Genomic DNA, 15,113 nt, shown 5'->3' with positions numbered 1-15,113 from the left:
CGGTGTGTGCCGTCACAGACCCCTGCGGAGCTTACATATGTTAGCACCAGCGGCCCTGCCCACTCTGGAGGAAAAACTCCTCTCACACTGCAGTGGAACAACCTGCCAGCCCAAGGCAACCTGCACTGGAGCTGGGCGGACCCTCACTCACGAGCCAGACCTTTGAAATTTTGGCCACTGCGTCTGCTTGGAGACACTGTGTCTCATTGTGAATGTTTTTTCCCCTCCATTGGCTGTATCCCCAGCGTTAGAAAATGTGTAACAGCTTTGCAGAAACAGCATCTTTCTGAGATCACTCCTCTGTTATCCATGTGTGTTCACTTTTATAAGGAGTCCACACACACATAACATGTCACTCCCAAACAGAAACACAAAGGTTTCTTACATCCTTGAAAAGCTCAGGCTCATCTGCCCTAAGGTTATATTTTGGTGACACTGGGGTCAAAGGGGACTCTTGACCTTTGACCCTCAAAGCTGTTAAAGGTGGATTCAAAATAGGCCAACTTCTATAAACAGCTTCATCCACCCCTGCTATCGTCTAACGCCGCCTATGAAAAACCGCTAAATAGCTTTAAAAGCAAACAGAAACTTATGTATTTCAGTGCCTGTGAAATTAAAGAATGACTATCACTCTCACCCAAACATAACCATAAAATCAGGTCCAAAAGAAATTAATTCTCAAAACATTCTCACACTTCAATCAACATCCTCGGGCAAGTTCACACAGTGTCCGTTTCTGAGGTAATGTGTACACAAAATTCTGTTAATCTTTAGCTTGCTGCTGATTTCAAAAAAAGGCACAGTGGTTCCAGGAAGTTAAGCAAAGCATGCTGATAAAGTCTGTCTGCCTGCCTGCAGTGATATTTCATCACAGCTTCTTTTTCACGCCACCTCGTGATGTGGAATTGATTGTTGCCATTGAGTATTGAGCTCGAAGTTGCTCGCACTCTTCAATTTGCATGATTCCCACAAGCGTTTCCTTTTTAACGGGGAGGTAAATCACGAACAGAGCTGCGATGTCGGTTACACAAGGTCTTTAACTGTGATTTTTATAGTGTGGTCTGTGATTATTAGTTGGAGCTGGAATTTAGGAGGTCCATTTGCCTCATAATCTGCGTATACTGATTCATAATGCAGGCTAGTTTACTATACGATAACTCTAACGTCGTTTTAGAATCTATTTGAGGATATCTTCCAAGAAAGTTTACTGTGACGCTGAGCTAATCTGTTTTTTCTCATTGGATCTCTACTGATCTCAGTATAGCTGCTAATTCTAAATGGCTCCAATTATTATAAATTCAATCTGTGTTTGTTTACATGATAATTTCATTTTTCACAATTACCGTTTTGTAACAATAACAACAATAATAATGTTGTATTTATAACTACCAAAATGTATTTTCAACTGACCTATCCAAAAATGATGCTACATCTATTAAGTTTTGGTTTAGTTTCCAGGGATTAAAGGGGAACTCCACCAATTTTACACACAAAGGTCAGTTTACTGCTCATGAGTTTTTCCAATAGTGTCCGCTTCTGTCATCAGGGTTATCTCGAGACAATACATTTTTGTCGGCATGGAGTTTGAAAGACAAGACCATTAATTAGGAGAGTCTAACAAAAAGGTGTTATCAGTTGCATCGTGGGAAATGTAGGATCCAGTGTTTGGCCCAGACTCAGGACTCAAAGTCAGGATATCTCGGCTTCAGCCACATCAATTTTGACCATTCTTTTTTAAATCTGTCCCTCATGTTATTATTGAACTTATGGAAGTGCAAAACTAAATCATTGTAGTGCCCCTTTAATTGTGGTTGGGTCATGTTGGTTAAGATTAGAGTAAGACTGGTCATGTTTTCACTTTTTTTTCTGTAAAAAAAGTTTAGTCCATGACTTGCAACTTTTTGTGCATAAAACATAAACCGCAATGTATTTTGGTAAAAATAAGTACGGAAGTCTTGTGAGATCAGGCCAGAGTGATACAGCATATTTTAGATATAAAATGTATATCGTGATTTCTGTTCTGTTAGGAAATTATACAAGAAGCACAGAGCCATTAACTGACTGTCTGATCTCCCCACTCTCCACTCATTCAGAAAATGGGATGTGTTTTATTGTTCCAAAGGCAACGGTCTCAGATGTGCAGTATCTATTCCTGGTTGGTGTAATCTTTGAAGTTTACTGTCATACAGATGCTTAGTCAACACAGGAAGAGTGTCCTAACTTCACCTCCTGGGCCTAAAGAACATAAACAGGAGCACCAACAGACTCTTAACAGCTACAGTAGATAGGTTAAAGGTTAAAGTAGAAGCATTACAAGTCAATGACACACACTTTCTTATGGGACAAAGATGACCGGACTCCTACAATGCTTTACTGGGAAACCCAACACTGTGAGACTATATATAGCGGGGCTTTTCACACTGTGTGCATGACTGTTGTGTCAAGTCAAGTCACATGATTCAAGATATATGGGGTGGACACACACACACAGACACACGCACACACTCACACTCACACACACACACACACACTGTCGTGTTTCCATCACTTCAGAGGACATTACATTGACTTATATTCATTTTCAAGAGAATTATCCAAACCTTAACCATAACCTCTATATGCCTAACCTTAACCTTAACATAACCCTAAACTAACCTTAATTTTAAAAATCTTCACTCTAAAATGAATGATTTACATTATGAGGACTTGTATTTTCTCCCCAAAGAGAAGCAAGTCCCCACAACATGAGGAATACCTTAACTCCACACACACACACACACACTCTCCACTCCCATACAGAAGCACATACACAGAGGCTGAATCCTGAGGCTGAGGGCGTGGAGGTGGTGAGGGAATGCGAGGAGGTTTATTGAGTTGGCTCTGACGTGTTGCTTCCCCGTGACCTGACTCCCATTTGCTCTGTCTCCTCGACCGTCTCGCCCTCTGTCTCTCAGTCTTAACCACATGCTAATCAGCTTTCTGTGCTCTCTGTTTGATCTCTGATGGGCTGTTTTCTGATGCATCCCGCTGAATAGATAATCATTGTGTAAGCGGCCACTATCAACAACTTCTCTGTGTCTTCCCCGCTCAGCCTCCCCCCCCCCCACCCCAAACTGAATGCCTGCTATAACGATAAGAACAGACACAACTCTGTTCAAATGCAAGAACAAAATAAAATGAGTTATTAAGTGTCATTAATTTGTTCTTTTTCATACCAACAGCAGACATACAATCCCATTAGGTGAATACAAATAGAAGGTGAAATACTAAACTCAAAGAGTCAGCAGGAGCAGGATCTTAGCAAGGAATTAGTGACCAAGTAAAGAGAGCATGTGACCAAATAGTTAGGTAGTAACTACAGCTCTAACGTCCCAGTCTAAAAATGAAGAACTGTTACATCTCTCATTGTAAAACAGTTACTCTCTGATGTCATATTACATGTTAGTACAAGGGTGATTCAGTCATTTTCTTTAGTTACTTGCATTTAATACCACTCAAGAGCTACAGTGTAGTCAGTAAATATTTAGTCAAGGACATATTTTTAATGGTTTTGTCTCCAGGACACTAGAACTAAAACGAAACAATAATCATTAGGTTAAATTGCTGACTCTGCTTTAGGGTTGTTTGAGGGTGTTCAGATTCATAATGGGTGACCAGAATAGCAATTTTTGCCATTTTTCTACATATTCCCTCCAATTTTATGACAATGTGGCAGAATCAGTGATAGTAACATACAACTAAAGCAACAAAAGATATGTTTAAGGCAAAAAAAGTGTGTAATTTATTTTACTGCTTGGTCAAGTCAGTCACCTGACTATGTCATCAACTGACCTCCGCCCATCTGATCATGTGTTTCACTTGCTGGAGACCAGACTTCAGGCAAAGAAACCCCAAAATAAGCAAGAAGTCAAGATTTTTCATGGAGGATACCAATGGTTGTAGTCTTTAGACAGTGACCGCTGCAAAGAATGTGCAACCAACCAAATATTAAATATAATATCATATGGTCCACTTACTTTCCAAAGCTTTCAGCCATATATCATGGACTGTATCAGCAGATGGAGTTAGCTCATTTGTCATGGAAATGTTTTAGTTGTTATAATATAGTGACCTGAATATGGATTTATATGTACATGACCAAAATATGAAAATCCTGTAATGGATTTTCATGTGATAAAAGTTTATTTTGCCAAACTGCAAACTGTCAAGGATTAACCTTTGTGAAATTACCTTTGGTCCACTAAAACTGGATGACATTCATAGGATTTCTGAGGATGTAAACATCATTAATTTTAAGATATGAGGCAGATCTTTAACCTCATAGTTAAGTTTCATGTCACATCCAATGTGCTGGAGAAAACAAAAATGTCTCACCAAATGCTTCACTGTAGGTCTCTTTTGTGATACTTCATAATCTTGGTAAATTATAATTGTAGTCATGACACCATTATATCCTATTCAATCACATAAGAACACTACTTTTATAGTCATCAGACTAATTAAGGGGTGGTTCACGTAATGAGGTGACAGTAGCTCAGGTGGTAAAGCAGGTCAGCCACTAGTTGCAGGGTTGGTGGTTTGATTTCCTCCAAAAACAGCATCCAAAAAGACCTCTTGAGCAAAAAACTGAACCCTAAACTTTCCTTGATGAGCAGATTTGAGTGTTCATAGACAAACGTGAGGGATTGTAAAATGAGAATCAGAATAAAGACTCTATATAGATACAGTCAGACCAGACATCATGAATTCAGTCCTTTTACTTAACATAAAAACCCTTGCACCAATGTGATTATTGCAGATATAATGGATGAAAATGTTGTCAACGCTGCTGAAAGTCAGTAGAGTTAAAGCAGTACAGTGACAAGTTACATGCACTTTTTGATTAGTACAAAATAACTTTAAAATGATTTCATCAAATAAAATGTTTCTCAGTTCCCAAAAACCTGCTCATGACATCTCAATAATAAAACTTTGTTAACACTTATTTAACAAGTAAATCACCATACAGGTGCTTTTTCATCCGTAGTCAAAAGTCTCTGTGAGCGTCTCTCTGGACATCTCTCTGCCTCTGCCTGTCAATCACAGAAACTGTGTGAGCGTTATTTGAACTCAGCAACATCAAAGCTGCTACGTTTTATCATTCAGGTTGAATTCAGTTCAAAAGCTTTCAAGTCTCACTCCACCCCCAGACGTTTCTCCGTCTGTAGGTCGGTCCTTGAATTGAGGCCTAACAAACTGTATCTCAGTTCACCGCCCAGGTTAAAGTAAGGATCCTGTTAAGGAATTGTATGCGGCCTCGGCCTGGATCAACTGTGTGTAACTGAGTCATTATTTTCTGCACAGGGCTTGTTACACTCAGTACAGTAAGCTCTGGCTCTTTGGGGTCACCGTGTTGTCTCTAAGCAGGCTGGATACGCCTTAAGTCCTAATGGATCAAAGGTGCGCTTCTTCCCTGTAGATGAGCAGGCTTGGCAGGTACAGGAGGCTTGGTGTAGGCAGGTGGTGTGCTGTGAGGATCGTCGGTGAAAGCTTTCCTGAGCTGCGCCACGCGACCTCTGTATTCTGATTTCTTCCCTTCGAAGCACACAATCTCTAAGACGGAGAGAAAAGAGTAAAGTGAATTCCTAAAATCCTGGTTTTATCCAAGTGATATCAACCTGCTGATATCCACTAGATTTGGGGGAGAGTCCACCAATGACCAAATGACAAGCTATTGTTTGCACAGTGTGATAAATGATCAGACATACACTAACAGCACTAGCATCAGCTAGGTGTGGAAGACTGAGGCTCTATCACACATTAACCTACAGCAGGACAATCTGGGCCACATAGGGGCAGAGTAACAAGCTGTAACATTGACAAATCACCTTATGAAGCTGATATAGCTAACATGTTTGCAAACACTGTATAAACATCCAGCAGACACAGAACATCGTTAGTGTTCATTAGGAGTCGTGTTTCTAGTGAATGTAAATCCAATATTCACTCTTATTATAGTTCTGTTTTGGTCTCCTGAGGGAAATATCTGGCTCTATAGGTGCAAAATGTTCCACTTTGTTCATCAGCTAGCTGCTAACTTGGTCTGTCTGCCAATTGTTGTGCAGGTAGTGTACAGTAGGGTTATCTGAACTTTTTTTTGAAAACAGCTGCTTGCTTCTGCTGGAGACAATGCTGATGAGAGCAGTAAGAATGAACCAACACAAAAAGCTGTCCTCCATAAAATCAAAACAATGAGCTGAAAGATGATAAAACATCCCGTAAAGCTGAAGGGAACTGAATAGAGCTGGGTGAAAATTATTTGTTGGTTCATCACTACAAACAACCCCTTTCACATGATACATAGTCATAAGATCCTTTGTTAAAATCAACATTTTGATTGGTGCAGCTTTAAGCAAGCTATTCCTACCATACAGCAGGTACCATTCAGGATCAATGTTTTGTCTGAGCCGAAAATTAGAAATTTATTAACCTAGTTTTACTGAATGTCCCTCCAGTTTACAGCTGTACTTTCCTGCATAACCTGACAGTAGTCTTTTTAAGCAGATAAAAGAATGTGCTTGCAAATGATTTATGATGGAAGCTAGCTAGACCTTGTGTTTACAGAATTGATGATCTTGGTAACTAAGTTATGATACATGGTTTGATAAGATTACTGAGATCTCAACATTTTTGTTTTGTTTTTATGTATATAATACATTTCTGGTCATTTTTGTTTACTCTTTGTTGTCTTTTTTTACATTAAGGAATGATTAGCTCAAATTTAGACACATACTTCCTGTGTATGACAAGTGTCACACCTTACAATACACAAACAGCACATATCATTTAAAAATTATAAAAGAATTTTACATTTGCAACCTGTTTTCATCATAAAAACATATAAATCTGTATCAGGTCTCTCTCTGCCTCTTTCCTCTCCTCTTGTTTTCTCACCTCTGTCCTGTGGGCCGGCCCTCTCTGTGTCTGACAGCTGGGATTTGAGTGGCGGCTGGTTGCCATGGCTACTAAAATGGGGCCTGTAGAGAGGAGCCCAGTCGCTGAGGTTGTCCGAGCTGCCGCCGGACTCGCTGTCGCTGTCCTCGGTGGGGTCCTTCAGGTCGTCGTAGGCGCCGCAGGAGTCCATCTCCTCCTCAGACAACTGGTAGCTCAGTGAAGTCGGGTCATCCTGTGTAAGTGGGACACAATTTGATGATAAGATTTATTCAGTGACTGTCCATCTTTACCATCTTGACTTTAAAACCCACTTGCAAACACATGAACTCACACTAACATCTGTGAGGGGCAGCTGAATGTCTTCTTTAAAGCCGAGCTGCTGGGCCTCTCTTCCTGGCAGCAAGTCCACTGTCTGGATGCCATTCATATTATCACTGTGGAGTCTGGAAGACAAAGACGTCCATTTTTAGTCCCGGGCAGACAGTCGTCCCAACCTTTGAATCAATCCTCCAGTTAGTCATTTGGCAAATAACTTCTATAATCAAATTGGGACGAGGAGACGGCTAGCTGACTGAAACTCTTTAGTTCACTGTTCATCTTATCAAAGACAATCAGAGTTATGTAATGTGTGGCAGAGACTGAGGGCTTCATTAAGGTGCAGAAACTTAGCGTGATGTTCTTGTGTGATGATTCAGAAACATGCTGCACTGGTGGTAATTAATTTAATTTCCACATTCTGATGTTTCGCCTTTATCTTGAATAAGTAGGAGTAGAAGTAGTTATTTTTTCTTTTTAGCTTTTCATTGGTTGTTTTTAAATTAATTCATTAAAACATAACTACACTTAAAAGTACACTCTCCTCTCTTCAAACTGCTGCTGCAAAGCAAAACAAAGCAGCTCTGTGTTGCTTCATGTTTACAGTAACAAAACAGATCCTGCTGTTACACAGTCTGGTTTTATGCTTCCTGATCACATTTAAGCCGGTCAATCAGTGATACCGTGACATTTTTAAGAGTGCTTTGCAGGGTTTTTTTTGTGTGTCTACCTATTGTTGATGAGGCCCTGAAGGAGTTTGGAGGACCTGAACTCATCCACCTCTCCGATCACGATGACGCTCACATCTCCGTCCCGACCGAGCAGCCATCTCACATGCTTATTGGAAGCTGGGAAAAGAAGAAAAGAATGGAAAAACAACATAAACATGTTATCTTCTCATCTTCATGTGTCTGATGGAAGCGGCTGCCTCATGAGTTGTTATTCTGGCTTTTATCCAGAAGGTGGTGCTGTGCTATAAGTTTAAAGCTTGGCGAGCCTCACACAAAGGGCAACACTTTGTCCTCTCTTCATTTGCACTCTCTCTTCTTCTTTTTTCTTTGTTTTTGTGGCTTTTTCTCTGTCTGTCATTTCAAATAAAAATAAACTCATCGTGTGTCACTGCAAAGCATAATTCATAGAGAATATTGGGGAATATAGTAAACACCAGATACCCTCCTTCTATCAGTGAGTACGCAGAGCTGCATGAAACTGACCTGGGTTAGTTTAACAGAAACTGCCTCTGAAGTTTGAATTGGAAACAGCCCACATGTTGCCAGTGTTTAGCTTTGCTACACAGTGTGTTGACTGAGTTGAGCAAGAAATCCATTTCATTCTCTCTGATTTGATCATTAATTATACTTCACTGTATATTCATACAATTTTATTTATTATGAATCAATAGATTTAGTAATAATGGAATGCATAATTTCTTTTTTGTTATGTAACTTTGTGTGACACAATATATAAAAAACCCAGCAATATTTGTTCTTATGTCATCAGTTTTGCATACTGGAAAACAGGAGGGTATTTTTAGTTGTTACATCATTGTGACACAGTAGGCAGAAATAGACCCCACACCTCAGTGTGTGATAACAGGTGTTTCCATTACAGTGTCTTTAGTCAAAGGTAAAGCACCTGCTATGACATCACTGACTGGGGTGTGGCTTGAAAATTCAAATCCTCAGAGATTTCCTGTACAGCAGCTGTTTTGTACCTTTTGTACATCAACATGGACTTACTCTTTAACAGCGACAGTAGACTCAATGAATAAATAATGCAGGAGAAACAATCACCTCCTAACAGTGAACTGACTCTACGCATTTATACGTAACCAGATAACAAGAGCAGCTCTGTTTCTGTTCATATTTGGGGGGCTGACTCGTATTTGCGTACTGTCACACAGCACATGAGGATACATTGTGTAAATGTCTCACTTGAACAAAGACCATCTCTGACGTTAGTCATAGTCTGTCTGTGAAACACACCTTTATGTTCACAGTCACTCTGACCGCTCTAATAACCAGACTTACTCAGAACTCAGGTTCCTTTCTTTATTACGACCACACCTGCAAATTAACCAGAAAAACAGCTCATACTCGAAATCTTCTTTGCTGGGAAAGGTTTAATTGTGTATTTATGTTACAGGCCTGTATGTACAGGTAAGGGTTGTCTTTCCTGCACCGAGAACAAAGAGTGAAAGGTGCCAAACTGGACTGTATGTTGTGTAACGAAAAAACACACAAACAACACACACTCGGTCGCCTCTCAGGTGACATGGCAGAGATTGGGTAAACAAAGACAGTAACTTAATATGTGGTTTAAAGCGTGGCGACGCCCTAAACCAAAGGGCTTACTCAGTCTTATTCAGCTTTCAGCTGGTAGAAAGATTCGACCGGTCTGTCACACACACACACACACACACAAACATATATGTCAGTGCATGCATGATGGCACACATACATATACATACTCTGACACCACGGCCACGCAGGGTCTCGGTGAGTCAGATAAACATCTTAAATGCAGGAGGGGTGAATTAAATGAGGAAGAACAAGAGGCAGAGCAGAACTCAGGGCCATATTTCTTTGGATGTAATCTAAACACATTAATCAGATTGGTAACCTGAGAGTGTTACTACACAACCTGTGTATCTGTGTTTCATTACTCATGTGCACTCAGGGCTGAGGGGATTTTCTGATCAACATCAGCTAGTTGTAAAGAGAGCTCAGATGTACAGTTTTACAAAATCTGAAAAATGTGCCACCTGTAATAATAATAATATTTTGATAACAAATGTGTGTGTTTGTTGTGCCCTCATCCTTCCTCAAAGGAACAGCACAAGGGAGATGATGGACTATATGAAACTAAAGCTAAGTAATGATGCTAATAGTAATTAATTACAGTTACAGTAACTCTGCATATAGATTCTTTTCAGAATATTATTAGAGGACTAAATGGAGCCAAATCCAAATTCCATCAGCGCCACCCCTAGTCCGTCAAGAAGTTGTTGACTAGTTCAATCAGTTCAATCATATTTTCCGCTTATTATATTCCCCTTAATGCAGTTTCAAAGCCCTCAGACTGCCAGGATGTAATTCTCGGGGGGAGAAATACTAAATACCTTGCCTAAAAATAACCACATTTAAAAATCTTTATTCAAAAAATAACTCAATCAGCCTCCGGTACGCAACACATTTCCTGTTATTTGTCTCTAACTGTGGAATGTAAACTTCTCTTTAAGTTGTTAAAACCCCCAAAATTCCCAGACACAATACTGAGGACATGACCTCTCCTCATTGTCTACAATCATCACTACGGCATTGGGAGCAGGCTAAAGATATTTAAAGGCAAACTGAAATTCAAGCAATAGTTTGACATTTTGGGAAATACACTTATTCACATTGTTGTCGGCTAAATATAAGGCCACAGCCAGCAGCCGGTTAGCTTAGCTTAGCATAAAGACTAAAAAAAGAGGGAAACAGCTAGCCTGACTCTGACAGAGTCTTCAGTAAGTTACTGTATGCTGCAAAAAGAAAAAGCCCGCCACGTAACCTCCCGTAAAACCACAACTTGCCTTTTTTTACACTTTGGTTTTTGTACAAATTAAACAAATGACATATAACGTGTGAAATAGTGAGCTTTAGTGGAGCTGGTAGGTGGATTTTGTTACCTTTGGACAGAGCCAGGCTAACTGTGTTCCCCTGCTCCAGTTTTTATGCTAAGCTAAGCTAATCAGCTTCATACAGACAGAAAATAAACACACTGCAGTCTGTGATTTTATAACCCTTTTGTCAATACATTATTGTGAAATTTATGACACCCTGTTATTTTTCTGTAAAGAAATGAGAAAAGCTAGTATCTCTGACCTCCTGTCACAGTTATGTTACCACATTTCATTACCTTGTTCCTTCCTCTTCTTTTACTGGAAATCATACTGTAGTGTAACTGAATGAGACACATGTTTTCTCCATATAGCAGTTCTTCCTGCCAGTTTAACCAGTACAATAAAGCCAGTGTTGGGCTCTCACCTTTCTTTGGCCTGGTGTTGTTGTTGTCCTGTGCTTCCCTTTCCTCCCTCTCCTCCCTCTCTCTCCAGCGCCGTACCTGCTCCTCTCTCATCTTGAGGAAGAGGATCCTCTTCTGCTCCTCACTCAGGGCCTCCAGCACCTCCGGCTCAACCCACATGTCCTCAAGGATTTTTGCCAGCATCCTGCCTCTGTTCCCCGGGTACCAGAGACGTCCGTCAGCCCCTCTGTTTCTCTGTCCAGTAGGTCGAGTTTCAGCGGTGGGGTATGAGCGCTCCTTTTCCTGCTCCGCTCAGAGTCAGGTTGCCTTTTCTTTGAAGGAGTCTGGGAGTCAGGTACGGTCCAAACTGCTGGAGGTCACTGTAGTGTCCTTTGTCAAGTGCTCTTCCTCAGTGCAGTAGGAGTGTATGGAGAGTGGCTCTCTGGAGGTGAAGGTGCAGTGTGTCTGGATCAACTGAGTTCTGAAGGTTGCTGTTTTGGTTTTTAAGAGAGAGAGAGAGAGAGAGAGAGAGAGAGAGAGAGAGAGAGAGAGAGAGAGAGAGAGAGAGAGAGAGAGGGAGGGAGGGAGAGGGAGAGAGAGAGAGAGAGAGAGAGAGAGATTATATCTAGTGTTTTGTTCTCTTCCCCTTCATTCAGTCCTGTTCTGGCTGGCAGAACACAATGGGCCCTAAGCAAATAAGCCACAATGCCAAATGTAATGTGGTGGTCTGTGTGTGTGTGTGTTTGTGTGTGTGTGCTGGTGTGCATGCAGTGTTTACTCTACATTACAGTAGGCAACGAGAATGCCACTGTGCTTTCAAACACTGAAAGGCAAACAGGGGCAGGTTCAGTATGTCAACACACACACACACACACAGGGTGGGGTGTTAATGACTGTGTGCTATCTGGGGGTAACAGACAGAGATAGAGAGCTGAAGACAGCTACAATTCCCTTAAATTTCTGCACTGACAGAGGCTCATTTCCTCTCACACACACAATTTAGAGGACATTACATTGGCTTACATTAATTTCCTGGAGACTTACCCAGAACTAACCTTAACCTTACTGTAACCTTAAACCAAGTCTTCACCATAAAATGTAATGATTTACATTATGGGGACATGTGTTTTGTCTCAAAAAGGGAGGGAAGTGCCCACGTGACTGTGTATACAGACTTATATCGCCACATGAGTGGAGTGGAGTAAACACAAAACAGTCCGACTGTTTTTAGCACCTTATTACCACACGTGACACTGATAGCCATCAACGGCCCTCCCAGTTAGATAGAAGTCGGCCAGGAAATACTCAAGAGCAAAACCTAAGTAAACAACCTTCATGATAAACTGTGTGTAAACACAGCATATAAAAGCAGCCTCCACCTACTGCACGCCTTTAAAAGATCTTAAACCGTGAGTTGCTGAAAAGAGCCAATAGAATCTGTGATAACGGTTCAAAAATCCCTATTTGAGGGCATTTTGATATTACCGTAAAGGTGACACAGATAAAATATCAGCCCTCATATCAGTGTTTCAGGTGTGGCCACGTGCACCACAGCTGAGGGATTTGAACCATATACTAAACCTTACACCAGACTTGTATGATTGTACAGTTTCAGGCTAAACAGAGAAGTACAACAATTATTTTCTACCTCTAAGAGTTGATGCAGGACAAAATCAATTGCACATATTAAAAGCAACATTGATTTTAAATACCACATGCAAAGCAAAAAAACTTGATACTGTGCTGGTTTTCTTTGGAAAGGAATAGTTAAATATTACACTTATTTGCATTCTTGCTGAGAGTTAATATGTCTCATGTCTGTATGCTAAATATGAAGCTACAGCCAGCAGCCAGTTAGCTCATCTTCATAATACAGGAAACAGGGAGAAACAGGTTTCCTGGCTACATCCGAGGGTAACAAAATCTGCCTATTAGCACCTCTGAAGCTCACTAATGAACATGTTAAGTCTTCACTGATGTGACGACAAGACTCCAGGAAGTCACTGCGCCCGGCCAAGAAATAGTCGCATGCATAACCAAAACCTCATCATCTTTACAGTTTTGTCAGAGCCAGGCCAGCTGTTAACCCCTGCTTCCGGCCCTGGCTCTAGCTCCATATTTAGCATATGAACAGGAGAGCGGTATCAAATTAACTCTTGGCAATAAAGTAAAGAAGCCTATTTCCTTCAAAGTTCAAATATTCCTTTAAAGAGGCAAAGAACATGGAGGGAGCATCTTACTTCAAATCCATATTACAAGGATACTTACAGTGAATTATGTTGTGGTATTAAAAACCTAATCAGGTAAATCTGCAGCAACCAGGTTCTCGGTTCACTGTCCTTAATCTGCTTCCTCAAGAAGTAAAACTAACTCTTCAATCTTGTTGTAAGACCTTATGGCCATTGAACTGTTGTCATTTCAGTGAATTAATTCTAATTATGAATAATTAGTCTAAGAACCAGCATCCATTCATTGATCTGATTATTTGACCCACTGAATGCCACACTGAGATTCTCTTTCAATATTAGTGAATATCTTAGTGAGTGAAGGGTGTTTTCATTCATTCTTTTGTAATGTAAGAGTTGTGAAGCCCTCTGAAACAATTCAAACTGGGCTTGACTTAAAGATTTACTACCAAACAGCCTACTCAAGTTTTCCATACAAGAATCACACATCAGAGCAGTCTTATAGCTGCATCACCGCTCATATAATTAACTGTACACATTTGAACTTGGGCACAAAGGAATTATTCAAATCAAGGCATAAACACGCTAAACAGAGAATAACACATACAGCAAATCAACATCCACACACTCAACTCTGTTATTCACATATATAGACAAAGCATCCAGCTCTGGCTCTGCTCCAACATGCAAATAGGTCCGGGATTTGCTTCTGCCTCCGCTCACATGCAGAGAAAAGAAAGAAAGAAAGAAAGACAGAAAGAAAGAAAGAAAGAAAAGCAGGCAGAGGAGAGGAGAGGAGAGGAGAGAAAGGTGTGTGTGCGTCGCATACTGAGAGAAAAGTTTGAAAAGTCTCTGCGTGTGAGAAAACATTGGCCGTCTCACAGTGACAGAGGAGAGTGGGAGAGATAAATGAACTCAGACAGGTCATAGAATGGCAATCACGGCAAAGACGGACAGAGAAAGAAAGAAAGAAAAAAAGAGAGAGCAGAGGAAGGAGAGTGGACTTACTCAGTGGTTGCCAGCCGGTAGCATCTCCAGTCTGGGTTTCAGCGGCTCTGTGAGTGTGGTATGATGAGTGTGTGTGTGACGTGAGAGCGTGTAAGAGTGAGCCTTTGTGTGTGCGTGTGTGTGTGTGTGTTTGTGTGGGGTCAGGATCAGTCGTCAGCAGCGGTGGAATGCAGGCTCAGCTCTGCTGTGCTGCATTTGTACTGAATAGGAGTGGGACGGGCTGACATTGGAGCATTCATCTTTTTCTCTCCTCCTTCCTTCTTCCTTCTTCTCCCATTTACATTCCTGCGCTGCTACAAAGAAAAGAAATGCCATCAGTAGATTATCACATAGTACTACACACTGTGTACTGCTATAAAAACATGTTTCTAATCTGCTCCCTGGTGACATTTAGCTACATGCAAGGGCACAAGGACTTTAATTTCCCCTGACAGGCTCTGTAACCTTCCCATATGTAGCAGCATGGGAAATGTGGAAGCAAAGAGCAGGAAGTGGGAGTAATTCTCAGATTTTTTTTTTTCTGTATTCACTGTTTTAATTTTAACTGACTGAGCTATTTAAACCGTTCTCTGTCTCTCTTCCTTAAGGAAGTCCTGCCAGCTTTGTATGAAACCATTAATCCCAACACCACATGTGCAGGAAGGAATCTGGATATTTATTCCACTG

General features: G+C 40.8%; 1 protein-coding gene across 2 annotated transcripts; it reads right to left on the bottom strand.

Moving 5' to 3' along the window:
* Positions 1-4,742: 4,742 nt before the first annotated feature.
* On the bottom strand, positions 4,743-14,848 carry zgc:92242 (uncharacterized protein LOC436899 homolog). Of its 2 annotated transcripts, none has more exons than XM_067598654.1 (6): positions 14,448-14,848; positions 11,277-11,744; positions 7,979-8,096; positions 7,271-7,376; positions 6,934-7,165; positions 4,743-5,592 (listed from the first exon to the last, which is right to left on the bottom strand). In XM_067598654.1, exons 2-6 carry the CDS (start codon positions 11,455-11,457, stop codon positions 5,426-5,428), a joined length of 804 nt encoding a protein of 267 aa, XP_067454755.1. In that variant the 5' UTR covers positions 11,458-11,744; positions 14,448-14,848; the 3' UTR covers positions 4,743-5,425. The 2 variants fall into 2 exon arrangements, with proteins under 2 accessions (XP_067454755.1, XP_067454754.1); XM_067598653.1 differs by having other exon boundaries at positions 7,265-7,376; positions 14,448-14,845.
* Between the last annotated feature and the right edge of the window lie 265 nt (positions 14,849-15,113).

This window comes from Thunnus thynnus, chromosome 9, assembly GCF_963924715.1.
Source record: "Thunnus thynnus chromosome 9, fThuThy2.1, whole genome shotgun sequence".
Taxonomy (NCBI): domain Eukaryota; kingdom Metazoa; phylum Chordata; class Actinopteri; order Scombriformes; family Scombridae; genus Thunnus; species Thunnus thynnus.
The sequence above is the reverse complement of the archived record's forward strand: the minus strand, read 5'-3'. Positions and strand labels throughout refer to the sequence as shown.